The sequence below is a fragment of the Trachypithecus francoisi genome, unplaced genomic scaffold (assembly GCF_009764315.1).
Source record: "Trachypithecus francoisi isolate TF-2019V2 unplaced genomic scaffold, Tfra_2.0 Lachesis_group17, whole genome shotgun sequence".
Lineage (NCBI taxonomy): Eukaryota > Metazoa > Chordata > Mammalia > Primates > Cercopithecidae > Trachypithecus > Trachypithecus francoisi.
This window is the reverse complement of record NW_022681462.1, coordinates 97,816,630-97,830,227: the sequence shown is the minus strand read 5'-3', so window position 1 is coordinate 97,830,227 and position 13,598 is coordinate 97,816,630. Positions and strand designations below refer to the sequence as shown.

At 56.0% G+C, this 13,598-nt stretch overlaps 1 protein-coding gene across 3 annotated transcripts in view; it reads left to right on the top strand.

Moving 5' to 3' along the window:
* The window catches only part of ATP6V1C2 (ATPase H+ transporting V1 subunit C2), a 60,813-nt gene that overhangs the window by 45,272 nt on the left and 1,943 nt on the right, over positions 1-13,598 (top strand). For 2 of the 3 annotated variants that reach the window (XM_033176560.1, XM_033176562.1), the window contains 8 exons: positions 673-764; positions 3,789-3,887; positions 4,499-4,567; positions 6,758-6,850; positions 6,947-7,040; positions 9,586-9,723; positions 10,605-10,702; positions 12,654-12,786. In XM_033176560.1, coding sequence (XP_033032451.1) covers positions 673-764; positions 3,789-3,887; positions 4,499-4,567; positions 6,758-6,850; positions 6,947-7,040; positions 9,586-9,723; positions 10,605-10,702; positions 12,654-12,786 — 816 coding nt within the window. The remainder of the gene's footprint in view (positions 1-672; positions 765-3,788; positions 3,888-4,498; positions 4,568-6,757; positions 6,851-6,946; positions 7,041-9,585; positions 9,724-10,604; positions 10,703-12,653; positions 12,787-13,598) is intronic. The other variant, XM_033176561.1, reaches the window with a different exon arrangement.

The window sequence follows — 13,598 nt, the reverse complement described above, 5'->3', positions numbered from 1 at the left end:
CATTTGTGAGGGCCAGGCAATGTCGGGTCCTCCTGGAAGCAACGATTGGGGTCAGCCTGAGCTGCCCTCCAGCGGAGCCCAAGAGGGTAGGTGCGGGTGTGGGATGTCCTGACTGTTCGGGATGGGCTTGAAATCAGGAAAGGTTGGGCTCATTGAGTCATCCTAGAAAAGCCATCATGGGCCGGGCGCGGTGGCTCACGCCTGTAATCCCAGCACTTTGGGAGGCCGAGACGGGCGGATCATGAGGTCAGGAGATCGAGACCATCCTGGCTAACACGGTGAAACCCCGTCTCTACTAAAAATACAAACAACTAGCCGGGCGAGGTGGCGGCGCCTGTGGTCCCAGCTACTCGGGAGGCTGAGGCAGGAGAATGGCGGGAACCCGGGAGGCGGAGCTTGCAGTGAGCTGAGATCCGGCCACTGCACTCCAGCCTGGGCGACAGAGCGAGACTCCGTCTCAAAAAAAAAAAAAAAGCCATCATGGCTTGGCACCTGGATGCCACACAGGGGCTCCTTGGAAGGGCCGAATGCTGGTAAACGGAAGCCATCCTGGCAAATGGCCAGGGCAGTTCTTTTTCTTGAACGCACCATGAGCTCTTGTGGCCATTTCAAAAAGTTCAGCCAACTCCTTCAGTGCTCAAGGTCACCAGGAGCTTGTGCTTTCCCAAACAGCAACTGGCACAGATCGAGATGGACCTGAAGTCCCGAACGGCCGCCTACAACACTCTGAAGACAAACCTGGAGAACCTGGAAAAGAAATTCATGTGTGTATTCACCAGCCTCCACATCTGGCGAGGGCGAGTCCTGGCAGGGGCGTAGTGTTTGATTGTCCTGCCACTGGGCCACCTGGGAGTCTGTGCCCGTGCATGACACTGAGACAGACAGACAGGTGGAGGCACTCTCAACTCTCCAAGAGCCGCGTGCTGGGAGAGGAGGAAAGGGCCAGGCGAGGGTGATCACACCCCGTGCATATGCCCAGGGAAGAGGATGTGGCCGTGCTGCTCCTCACCGCACGCTTCCGTCTCCCGGCTTCTCCAGGGTGCCTGGGTGCTGCACCCAGTCCTCCCCTGTGGAGGCTGCACAGAGGGCCCCTGGGGGTGACAGGAGGCCAGGATATCAGAGCACGGCCCGTTGCAAAGCGCAGCAGGGTAGTGGGCTCTGTGGCCAAGAGCAGAGCAGCCTCAGGGACTCAGGTGCCTTCTCCACCCACCTGAAGAACCACTGTGTGGGAGAGGGAGCAGGCTCCGCTGACAGAACAGTTGATGGTAGAGATGCCAGAGAAAAGTGTAAACTCAGCAATGCAGTGACAGGGACTGTCTTGTGAGGTAGTGAGTGTCCCATTGTTGGAGGTGTGTAAGAGAAGCCATGTAGCCAGGCATGGTGGCTCACGCCTGTAATCCCAACACTTTAGGAGGCTGAGGTGGGCGGATCACATGAGGCTAAGAGTTTGACCTGGTCAACATGGTGAAACCCCATCTCTACTAAAAATACAAAAACTAGCTGGGCATGGTGGTGTGCACCTGTAATTCCAGCTTCTTGGGAGGCTGAGGCACGAGGATCACTTGAACCTGGGAGACAGAGGTGGCAGTGAGCTGAGATCACCACTGCACTCCAGCCTGGGCAAAGAGTGAGACTCTGTCTCCAAAAAAAAAAAAAGGAGAGAGAAGCCAGGTGAGCTCCTGCTGGGGAGGCTGCTCCTGAACAGGGTGGGGTGGGGTTGGCATGGAGGAGCAGCCCAGTCCCCCAGGCTCTGGATCTGATGCTGTTGGTTGTTCTCTGAGAACCCTGGTCAGTTGTAGAGTTTTCAGTGTGATACCTACACTTGGCCCCAACTCCAGAGAAGGGAAGTGATGCAGGGAGCCCCGAACCAACTGCCCTCCCCGTGATTGGCCCACTACTGTAAGCAAAGAGAATGTTACCTGGGAGGTACCCCCACTTCTGCAGTCTACTTCTGAGGGTCACTGGGCCAGCTGTCTTCTTGTGAAAAAAGCAAATGGTACATTAGTGGAAAGAAAATTAAAAACCATAGATGATTTTTAGGCCAGGCGCAGTGGCTCATGCCTGTAGTCCCAGCACTTTGGGAGGCTGAGGCAGGCGGATCACCTGAGGCCAGGAGTTTGAGACCAGCCTGACCAACATGGAGGAACCTCGTCTCTACTAAAAATACAAAATTAGCTGGGCGTAGTGGCACGCACCTGTAATCCCAGCTACTCGGGAGGCTGAGGCAGGAGAATTGCTTGAACCTGGGAGGAGGAGGTTGCAGTGAGCCAAGATCACGCCACTGCACTCCAGCCTGGGCAACAAGAGCGAAACTCTGTCTAAAAAAAAAGCCCACTTCAACTGCAAACCATTGCTGTTGGATGCCTGGCTTCATGTCAAAAGTAAGTGGGCATGAGCTCTGGAGTATGGGATAGAGGCCAGGCGCCAGGACAGAGAGCCCTAAGTGGGGATGGGTCATCCGTCCACTCTGGCTTGCAGCCCACACACCATGGGGCCGTCCACTCGCACAGCATCACCCTGTGATGGATGTGATGGATTTCTTCAGGACTGGTTGGGATTTGAGCAAACATCTGGTCCAGCCTCTTCACTCAACTGGTGAGGTTCTGTCATTCATTGATCATCCATTGATTTGCGGTGACTTTAAATTGATTTACTGAGCACATACAGCAAGTATAGGAGGGCAGCGTAAGAAGAGGGATGAACGTTTCTAACTCCCTTCTCTGCACTCTCTTTTCTTCTTTTGTTGTACACGTCCCAAGTATGCACTGTGCCCTCAGGCCTGGTGCTAGACCCTAAAGATATAAAGCAGAATACAATACAATTTTTGCACTTGCAGAGCTCATAGTTATTCATTCAACAAACGTGTGGAAAGTTGGCTTCGTGTTGGGGGTTCAGAGGTGAGCCAGGGAGAGAGGTGGGACAGTGTAAGGGTAATGTGTTCAGTTCTAGGACAGGGAGGCTCATGCGTGTGGTGCCCAGGGAGAAGGAACCTAAGGGCTTTATCCACGGCCATGCAGCTGGTCAGTGATGTTCAGGCAGGAGACAGCAAAGAAGCCACACAGGCTCCCTAAGGAGGGTTTTCCCATTGCCTTTAAAGCTTTGGCCACGGCTGAGTGCTGGAGAGCGATTTCCCAGGGAAGCACTCTGTGCCGACGTCACCGCCCCTGTGCTGGTCCCGCATACAGCCTGGGTAGTTTATCTTGGCCCATTTGCTGATCTGACAGCCTTGATCCATGTGCCAATAATACCATACCCTCCACTCAGACCAGGTCCACTGGGCATGTAGAAAGCTATTTCAGGTGAGTGTCCCCTGGCTGCTGGGCTGGGAGGCCCGTAAAGTGACATGGAACTCTATCGAGGATGGTTCACGCAGCTCCAAGAGCTGGCCATGGTGTTGACACTTGAGTAACTTTAGCTGCCTGCCCCCCGAGGCCCCCCTCCTGTAGCAGCTGTGGCTGGCACCGCGCACCGGGGCAGTGCAGGTCACTGAGGTGTTGGATTTGGCAGCCCCTGGGGTGATGGGTGATGGTACCTGAGGCCCTGCCAGCCTTCCTGTCCCTAGAGGGGAGGAGGCAGCAGCTGTGACCCCAGCACAGAGCCTGGCCCTGAAGTTGGCAGGGAGCAATCATTGCTGAGAATTGCTGTGTTCTTCTAGGCTCCAGCATCCCTGGTGCCCATCCTTCCTTGAGAACTGCCCCTCAGCCCCAGTGCCTGGGCATGGGTTTGTGGGGTCACTGTGTCCCTTTCTGCTCACACCTTTCACACCCTTTGTTCCACCTGCCTTTTAGGGGGAACCTCTTCACCCGGACACTGAGTGATATTGTGAGCAAGGAGGACTTCGTGCTGGATTCTGAATATCTCATCACACTTCTGGTCATCGTCCCCAAGTGAGTGCTGGGCAAGTGGGTGTCTCAGCCTGTGCTGAGCGATCACGAAGGCAACTGGCCCTGCCCAGTAGAGGGGAAGGTGGGCCCGTTGGTGACTTGGGCGGAGTGGACGAAGATGCTCCCTGCCCAGCCCCAGTTCCCGGGAAACAGTCATTCCTTCGTGGGGCCCTGCCTGCGGCTGTGATGGAGGTTGTGGCCATGACAGAAGCAGCCATTTATTGAGCGCTTGCTATATACCCAACGCGTGGTCGACATTATTTTATTTCATCCTCACCAAAGGCCGGGGAAGTCTGGTGATTCCCATCGTCCTGAGGCTGGAGAGGTTGGTTAGCTTGCCCAAGGCCGCAAGGGGCCCAGATTGGACGGTTGTTAGTGAGCCCCAAGTGTATCCATAGCTCTTCACAAAGGGACTTCTGTGGGTACCCTGGGGAGGCTGGGCAGGGCATTCCCCATGGGCACAGCCGGGCCTCAGGGGAGGTTAGGGTTCCCTCTGACCCCATCCCTGCTCACCTTCAGGCCCTCAGGAAAAGGGGTGTGCAGCTTCCTAAGCACTCAGGACACCCAAGAGCCTTTTCTGCAAAAAATCACAGAATGATTCTGTGTTCTTGCAGACCAAACTACTCACAATGGCAAAAAACCTACGAATCTCTCTCCGACATGGTGGTCCCTCGATCAACCAAGTAAGTGAGACCCCAGCTTGCTCCCAGGGGCCCTGGGGTGCATGTGTGGGTGCTTCAGGGCACCCAACCACCAAACATGCCCTGAGGGTGTAAGGCCCCCCAGCCCTCCACACCTGGGCCCTCTCCTGTCCCTTGGCCCGGAATTCTGTCAGCGTCGCACACCTTGTCACATGCCAGAGCGCCTTCCTCTTTCAAAACTTCACTTCACTGCCCCTGCCCTGGGAAGGCTGCCCTGGCCCCACCTGGCTGAGCAGCCTCTCCATGCCATTGCCTCTGCGGCATTCTGGCTCTGCATTCTCGGCTCAGCATCAATTCTTCCCTGCCAGAGGGGGAAGCCAGCCCTGGCCTGAGCAGCTGCCCAGTGAACGGCCACAGCGGGAGCCGGGAGGGAAAAGCAGCCTCGGTGTGTGGCGTGCGGGGGCCAGAGCAGGGGCGGCCAGTGGACCCTGGCAGAGTGACAGGCGGAGAGCAGGTTACAAACTGTGTCCATCATGGGACACTGCGTGGCGGGGGAACCAAGGATGCCGGGCCCCGTGTGTCAGGAGGGACGAAGGGGAAAGGCCGCTGCAGAGGAGCAGAGGGTCTGAAATGGGTGTGAAATGGATGTGAAATGGGTGTGACTCAGGCACACACAGGTGCACAGGGAATTGCGGGGATGGGTCACAGGGAGGAAGGCCATGCTCAGGATGGTGGTGGCCCAGGATGGAGTGAGTGGCACATAGTGGGGTAGGAGCATGTGGGCTTTCACCGGCTGGAGCTTTGGTTTTGGGTGGCTGATCCAAAGCTGAGCATTTTCCTTTTTTTTGAGACAGAGGCTCACTCTGTTGCCCAGGCTGGAGTGTAGTGGCACAAGCTCAGCTCACTGCAACCTCCAGCCTCCCAGGTTTAAGCAACTCTCCTACCTCAGCCTCTCAAGTAACTGGGATTATAGATGTGCACCAACACAGCCAGCTACTTTTTGTATTTTTGGTAGAGGTGGGGTTTCACCATGTTGGTCAGGCTGGTCTCGAACTCCTGACCTCAGGTGATCCACCTGCCTCAGCCGCCCAAAGTGCTGGGATTACAGGTGTGAGCCACCACGCCCAGCATGGTACTCATTTTCCTCTATACCTTTCTGTATGGCTGAGGTGGTTTGTAATTTGAAGAGGTTTGAGAATGCTCGTCAGGCAGCCAGCGTGTTCATCTGACTCCCCACACACAGAGCTCCTGGTGCAAGGCCTCTGCCCTGGGGCCCCTGCTGCAGGAAGGGGCTCTCCCAGGGCCAGGAGATGGCAATCATCGGGATCTAAATTGAAGGGTGCAAGGAACAGGACAATCACAGCCCGAGGTTACAGGGGAGGCAGGGAAGAGGAGTAAGGCTCCGGAGTGGAGGAGTTGGCCCTGGAAGCTGGTGTGCTGGCAGGAGCATTCACTGCTCTTAAATGCCAAGCACTGGGGATCCGCGCCAGGACCGGCTGCCTTGGTAGGTGGCCTGGCCTCCCAGACCAGAGCCTCAGGCCCTTCATTGTCACCAGCCACCTGAAAGCCTGCACAGATGACTCTAGAAATACCTGGAGCCTGGGGGCAGCCCCTATGGGCATGGGCTGTGAGAAACAGAAAGGGTGACCCTGCCAGCATGCTGCGAGATGGTGTCTGGCCCTGAGGGCTCCCACTTCCGGTCTTCTGGCCAATAGGACTCAGAGATGCTTAGACCGCTGGCCCCAAGAATTCCTGAGTTGCTGGAGACAGTGGCCCCAGTGGTCCTGGTTTGAGAGGTGCTTGGGGGGCTGTGTTCCGTTAGGACTTTGTGACATTGCAAGTGAAATGGACCTTGTGAGATAGTTGCCACCACTCTGCTTCACTATCAGGCGGCACATCAGAGCCAGGGACACCCCGTGCCAGCTGAGGTGACGGAGGCCCAGCGGGGCTTGGTCTCTCAGGCATTTGATAAGCGGGAGCTGAAGCCCAGGCCCCTGCACTCCCTGCACCCCGAGCCCCGCTGAGGCCCTCGCCTGGAGGAGTGTGGAAGGGGCAGGAGGGAAGGGCAGGCAGCCAGGGGTTAGGAAATCTCAGGGAGCGTCCTTGGTTCCCCAGCCCTCAGCTGCTGCCAGGGACCCCAAGTGCAGGCCACTAGGCCCCGGGGGCCTCTGAGCCCCAGTCCCACACAGGGCCTGGCAGTGAGTCCAGCCAACAGATGCTTCTCTCCAACAGACTCATTACTGAGGACAAGGAGGGGGGCCTTTTCACTGTGACTCTGTTTCGAAAAGTGATCGAAGATTTCAAAACCAAGGCCAAAGAAAACAAGTAAGTGTCCTCCGGGTTTCGTTCATCTCCTGCTGCGGGCGTCTCTGCCCCTCTGGAAAGCTTCTGAGTGAAAGCCCATGGTTTGCTTGTTTTAAGGTTCACTGTTCGTGAATTTTACTATGATGAGAAAGAAATTAAAAGGGAAAGGGAGGAGATGGCCAGACTACTGTCCGATAAGAAGCAACAGTATGTGAGTATGTGATTGAGCAGTTCCTCCTGCCCCTACCCAGTGGCCTGGGGATAGAAGAGTCCTCCCAAGTCTCCAGCTCTCCCTCTCATTGTCCCCAGGCTCCTGGGCTCACACCATGGGGACCGTCTGTTCTCAGGGGACGCCTGAGCAGGGTCTGGGGGGAGGGGCGGTGAGCACACGGGAGCCCAGGTGGTGGAGCTGGGAGCGGGAGCCGGGGATCCGCCCAGCCCTCGCTTTCCACACACGTTCTCACCGGTCCGAGCACCGCCCTGCCAGGAAGGGGTTGCTAACTCCACAGTACGGATGAGAAACTGAGACTCTGAGAGGCAAGCTGGCCGGATGACCCGCCAGGCCTTCCTGGGACTGAGCAAGGCACGTGGGCTCCAGGCGGGAGCATCTGTGTGCAGGGTGGGCAGTGCTGGGCCTTGGAGATTGCAGCCGTGAGGTTTCCAGGGCGCCACTAGCCCCTGTATTGACTTCCCCTGTGTCCTTAGCACGGAGGGGGTGCTTATCTGGAGACTTCTGACCACAGCCACTCAGAAACCCTTCATGTAGGAGGACAGCTTAGCTCACCAGGGAGCAAAACTAGATGCTTGCATTTGAAATGTGAGCAGGAGAGCTTTGGGAAGGTCACCCCACCGCTCCATGAAGAGCTTTGGGAAGGTCACCCCACCGCTCCGTGAAGTGCATCTTCCATACTCACGTCCTCCCACTGCGGTGCTGGGCTAGGTTGGGCAACTTGGAAGGAGCCTGTCTGGGTGGAATGTTTTTGGGCCCTTCTTCCTGTGCCCACCAGGGAGGGTTCTGTGGAGCACCTTCCAGTCCAGCCTCTAGTGACGGGGTGGGAGGAATGAGTAGAATGTTCTTGAGGCCTTTGGGGGAAAATCGCTGTGTGAACACAGCACTGTGAGGAGGACCTCCGTGGGGAGGAGTGCCATGGCCGCGGGCAGGCAGGGAGTGCTCCCGGTGTCCGTGCCATCAAGTGTGTACTCTGGGCTCCTGGGGGCTTGGCCTCTCTGTCAGTGACCTAGCGACCTTTCCACAGGGACTGGAGATGAGCAGCCACCCCTTCACGAGCAAACCGAGTCACAGGGCCCCCATAGTGGGGTTCTCGGAGCCCCTCTGGTCTGGTCTGTTTCCCTTTAGGAAGGAAACAAGAGCTGATAATATAAATGTTTATATAGGGATTTTTCACCCTCCTTCCCCAAAACAGAAGCACAGGGCGCTCACATATGTGTGTGTGTGCATGTGTGTGTATGTGCATGTGTGTGTGTGTGCATTGTGTGTGTGCACAGCAAGTGAGACACGCCTCAGAGCCAGAGGCTGCTGGGCTACGGCTGAGCCTGTGGGGTGCGTGTCCCCTCCTGAGGACGAGGAGCTGAGCTGGAGCTGGGGACCCCTGGCCTTTTAGGTGCTCCAGTCCTCAGAGCAGGGCCCACAGACCCAGATACCTGGCAGGAAAGATTTTCCCCAGTGAAAGCTGAGCTCCAAAGCGTTTCCTTCCTTAGCCTCAGCTCACCTGAAACCCTCGTTACCTGGGCACGCCCCGGCTGTTCTCTTTAGCCAGGCTTTTTCCCAGCTCGATTCAGTCCTGGTCCCGACACCCTGCACAGTATCTCTGGATGGGGCTAGGCCATGGCAGCCTCCATGTTGGGAGGCCCTGCTGGGGACATGTAGCGAAGCAGGGCCTTTGGCACCCACCTGGGCACTGACCCAGGCCTGCCAGACCCCCAGGGAACTGGGTGACACACAGGAGCCTGCCACCTGCCACATGTGGCTCAGGTTTCCAGCTGACGTAGTTTACATGGCGTAGCCTTTGCCCACGCTGCCCTGGGGGCCCTGCCAGGGCCTCTCTGTGGGCGGGAGGTGGAGGCACTCTCAGCTTGGGTCAGCCCCACTGGCCTCCTGAGGATCTGACCCCTCTGGCCTATCTAGAAGTCCATGACCAAACATCTTACATCATTTTTGTCACTCGTCAACCAGAGGGACAGGCCAGGCCCTGGGTTTGAGTGTACTTTGAGAGCAGAGTGCGATTTCCCTGTGTTTCCCACCTGTTTGCAGAGACAGAATGGGAAAGGGTGAGTGTCCTAAATGCATGCCCAACTCATCTCCTGCACTCTGCACGCCGAGGTGTCCCCAGAATGCCAGGAAGGCATCTGTGGCTGGGCATGGTGGAGCCACCTTGACAGAGCGCAGACAGCCGTTTCCACTAATGCCTCCCGGTGCTGGCCTGGTCGGCCTGCGATGGGGGTCCTGGCCAAGCCCAAGCAAGGGGAGGGGGCTCAGGACTGACCCCTCTGCCAGAGATGGGCTCTGTGCTTGGAATGTGGAACCCAAAGGCCTTAACGCTGCCCCTCCCTCTGCCTTCAGCACTCCAGGAGCCCGGTGAGCACCTACCATATCTCTAGTCTAGCCAGCACGCGAGTCTCCAGGGTGGGCCTGAATTCCTGAGCTTGCTCTCGCGTGCCTTTCAGGGATGAGAATGATTTATTTGTTTGTGATGCATGTTTGCTGAAAGATTAATAAATCATTTCTGTGCCTTTAGCAAACTTCCTGTGTTGCTCTTAAAAAGGGATCATCCACCTTCCCGGACCACAAGGTTAAGGTAACCCCGCTAGGTAACCCTGATAGGCCTGCTGCGGGGCAGACCGACAGAGAGAGAGAGAGTGAGGGCGAGGGTGAGGTAAGCAAATCCGGGGTCCCTGGCTCGCATCTCCTCGCCAGCTCAGGCGCCTTCTGGGAAAAGGAATCCTTGCATTTTTCTGTTCTCTAACATGGCTTTTGAGGTCTTAAATTTGAGGAGCCAGAATCATGCCTTCCTCCTAATCTGCAGGGCCTCTTTGGAGCTGCCCCCGCCAGGAGTGAAGGGTGCTTGTCGGCCAGGGCGCCTCTCCCCGGGCCCCTGGCTGGAGGTGGCTGGAGTTGGGACAGGCAGGGCCCTGGCTGGGGTGGTGGTCAGCAGCTCAGCTCTCCTCCCTTGGCTGCCCTGGCTGGGGTGGTGGCCGGCAGCTCAGCTCTCCTCCCTTGGCTGCCCTTGCTGAACCCACCCCTGATCTTTGTGGGCAGTTGCAGTGTCAGGCGGGAGCTCGCAGCTCTTGCTTCAAGACTCTGAGCTCCCAGGAGGACCTGCCACACCAGTATCAGTGGCTGCTGCTGTGGCCACGTGAGGTGGGGCTGTGAGGGGAGGCAGCTGCTGTGGTTGATGCCAGGACCCTGGGGGCAGAGCCTCTGAGAAGGTGGGCTCCCTGGCTGCGCAGTGTCAGGCAGAAGCCCCTGTCTGTCCACTGAAAGCCCTGAGGTCAGGGGCTGCCCAGCTCCCCATGCTGCGGTCTGCGGTGGCCCCGTGCATGCACTGGGTGGCTGGCCCGCTGAGCTTCCCCGGCACCAGGCGCCCTGGACCTCGAGGTCCTGAGCCTGACCCAGGGCTGGTCTGACCAACTCTCTGCTTCTGGCTCCTGGGCACTTCTCAGCTCAGGGCGTGCTCTGTCAAAACCCAAGTCCTTTCTTGGCTCTGTGTTGGGCAGGGTGGCCAGGAGGGGTCACCTGGCTCTTCTGTCCTTCCAGGGCCCCCTGCTGCGCTGGCTCAAGGTGAACTTCAGCGAAGCCTTCATTGCCTGGATCCACGTCAAGGCCCTCAGAGTGTTTGTGGAGTCCGTGCTGAGGTGCGTGGTAGTGATGCCCCAGCTGGGGCTGTCCTGAGGATGGACAGGGTCTGCGGGAGCTATGGGGGCGCCCCAGCTCCTGCCTTCTCTCCACCCTCCACCTGTTTCCTTTCTGTGACTGTGGCAGTTGGCAACATGCTCAGTTCCGAGTCAAATACACCCTCCCTCAGCCCTGCATCCCCTGCTGTCTGCTCCCACCGTTCCTGCCACACTTGGGGCAAGTGTCATCTGGGTTCTCCCCAGCTGCCCTACCCGCATGCCCCTTGTGGACCCTCTGGCTGGCTCCTGTCCCCACCCTCATGAAGCCTGCAGGGCCCCAGTGGTTCCCGGAAAGTGTTCTTGGGCTCCCTCCATCCTCGGCCTGGAAGCCCCACCCCTCAAGGCAGTCCAGAGAGAAAACCAAAACCACACCACCAACAACAGAGCTTATTTTGCCTTTTTTTTTTTTTTTTTTTGAGATGGAGTTTCACTCTCGTTGCCCAGGCTAGAGTGCAATGGCACATTCCTGGCTCACTGCAACCTCTGCCTCTCGGGTTCAAGAGATTCTCCTGTCTCAGCCTCCCTAGTAGCTGGGATTACAGGGGCCCGCCATCATGCCCAGCTACTTTTTTGTATTTTTAGTAGAGGGAGGGTTTTGCCATGTTGGCCAGGTTGGTCTCCAGCTCCTCCTAACCTCAGGTGATCTGCCCACCTCAGCCTCCCAAAGTGCTGGGATTACAGGTGTGAGCCACTGTGCCTGGCGTGGGGTCTTGTTCTGGGCAGAATGGAGAAGGCGTTATTAGCAGGATGGGTGCCACAGAGACAGGACGGGGCCGGGAAGGGTCGGAAGAGCGCAGAGGCTGAGGAAAGGTTAAGGGCTGGAGTGCATGTCCATTAAGGACCTACGGCGCCCACCAACCACTACAGCAAGCACGACAGACAGGCTTCTCCCTCAACCACGCTGCTGGGGGAGGAGTGCTTTCAGCTTTAAGGGTCCTAGATAGATAAACAGCCTCCAGGACAACTTGGTAATGACTGTGGTGGAATTAGCCTGGTGTGGTGGTGGCAGGTGCCTATAATCCCAGCTACTTGGGAGGCTGAGGCAGGAGAACAGGTTGAACCCAGGAAGCGGAGGTTGCAGTGAACCAAGATTGCGCCACTGCACTCCAGCCCGGGTGACAGAGCGAGACCCCGTCTCAAAAAAGAAAAAAAAAAAAAGTAAAACCTTAGTAATATTAATAGGTCCTGCTCCCAGGATTGATGTATATGGCAGACCCTACCCTGGACAAAGCAGAGCAGTAGGTGGGTGAAAGGGCCTGTAAAGATGGAGTTCACATCAAGGCCTAGGGATCCCGAGGGAACACAGGTGCTAACTACTGAACATCCAATCCTTTGCTCCCTGAGAGTATAAAAATACTTCAACAATCACAAACTGTTTGCCATTTACAGCACTTGCTGTATTTTGTGTGGGCTAAAACCACAGGAACAGCTCACCCCAACAACTGGTTTCCATGTGCTCAGGTATACAACCAGGTACATTAAAACTGTTTTCTATCTACCCAAGAACTCAGTGAAAATAATAACCACCTTGATAAACCAGATTTTTGCCTCTCCTTTAGTGGAGAAAAATGGCCGAGCTGGGTTTTAGACAAACACCTTGGAGTCCGAATGTTCAGTCCAACTACCTGCATTCAACTTGAGTACACGCCATGAATTGTCACTCCTGGCCAGAGGGATGCCCTGTTTTGCTCTACAGTTGAAAACTAGGTATCAGAAGGGGGTCAGCAAATTCTAGAGCTTTTTCTATCCAGAGAGATCACCGCTACCCTAAGCATTTTGCTCGAGTTTGACTTTACAAAGCTGTGTTGGTTGAAGCTTTTCATCTTTGGAATGTACTCGTGTCTTGTCAGGTTCCTTCTATCCGTCTTCGCATTTCTAGTAGTAAACTGACATATTTTGTGTATCTGAAAAGGTATGGACTACCAGTCAACTTCCGGGCAGTGCTCCTGCAGCCGCTTAAGAAGTCATCCACCAAGCGTTTAAGAGAGGTTCTAAACTCTGTCTTCCGACATCTGGATGAAGTAGCCGCTACAAGTATACTGGATGTAGGTATCCAGAAACAGCAGTATTTCCACAGTAAGGTCAGCATCTTACTGTAGAATGGGAGATACTTTCAAAAAACTGGTATCTACCCGTAATCCCAACACTTTGGGAGGCAGGCGGATCACTTGAGGTCAAGGGTTATGGTAAGACCCTGTCTCTACTAAAGTAAAGATATTGGGCCGGGCACGGTGGCTCATGCCTGTAATCCCAGCACTTGGGGAGGTCGAGGCGGGTGGATCATGAAGTCAAGAGATCGAGACCAACCTGGCCAACATTGTGAAACCCCGTCTCTACTAAAAATACAAAAATTAGCTGGGTGTGGTGGTGTGTGCCTGTAGTCCCAGCTACTTGGGAGGTTGAAGCAGGAGAATCACTTGAACCTGGGAGGCGGAGGTTGCAGTCAGCTGAGATCACACCACTGTACTCCAGCCTAGCAAGACAGCAAGCCTCTGTCTCAAAAAAAAAAAACAGCAGCAACAAAAAATTAGCCAGGAGTGGTGGTGCACGCCTGTAATCCCAGCTACTTGGGAGTCTGAGGCAGGAAAATTGGTTCAACCCAGGAGGCAGAGGTTGTAGTGAGCTGAGATCATGCCACTGTGCTGCAGCCTGGGTGACAGAGACTGTCTCAAAAACAAAACAATTTGTTAGCCTGTTATGAAAATCTACATGTCATACACATTAAAGCACAGCAAGGAGAGGGCTGGAGGGGGTGGGCCACAGCTACGCAGAGCAGAATGTACGCTCGGTGCCTGGCGAGCTTCCTCAAAAATGAAAGGATAAGACAGGAAACTAGTTTATGCACTTGGAGCATGAC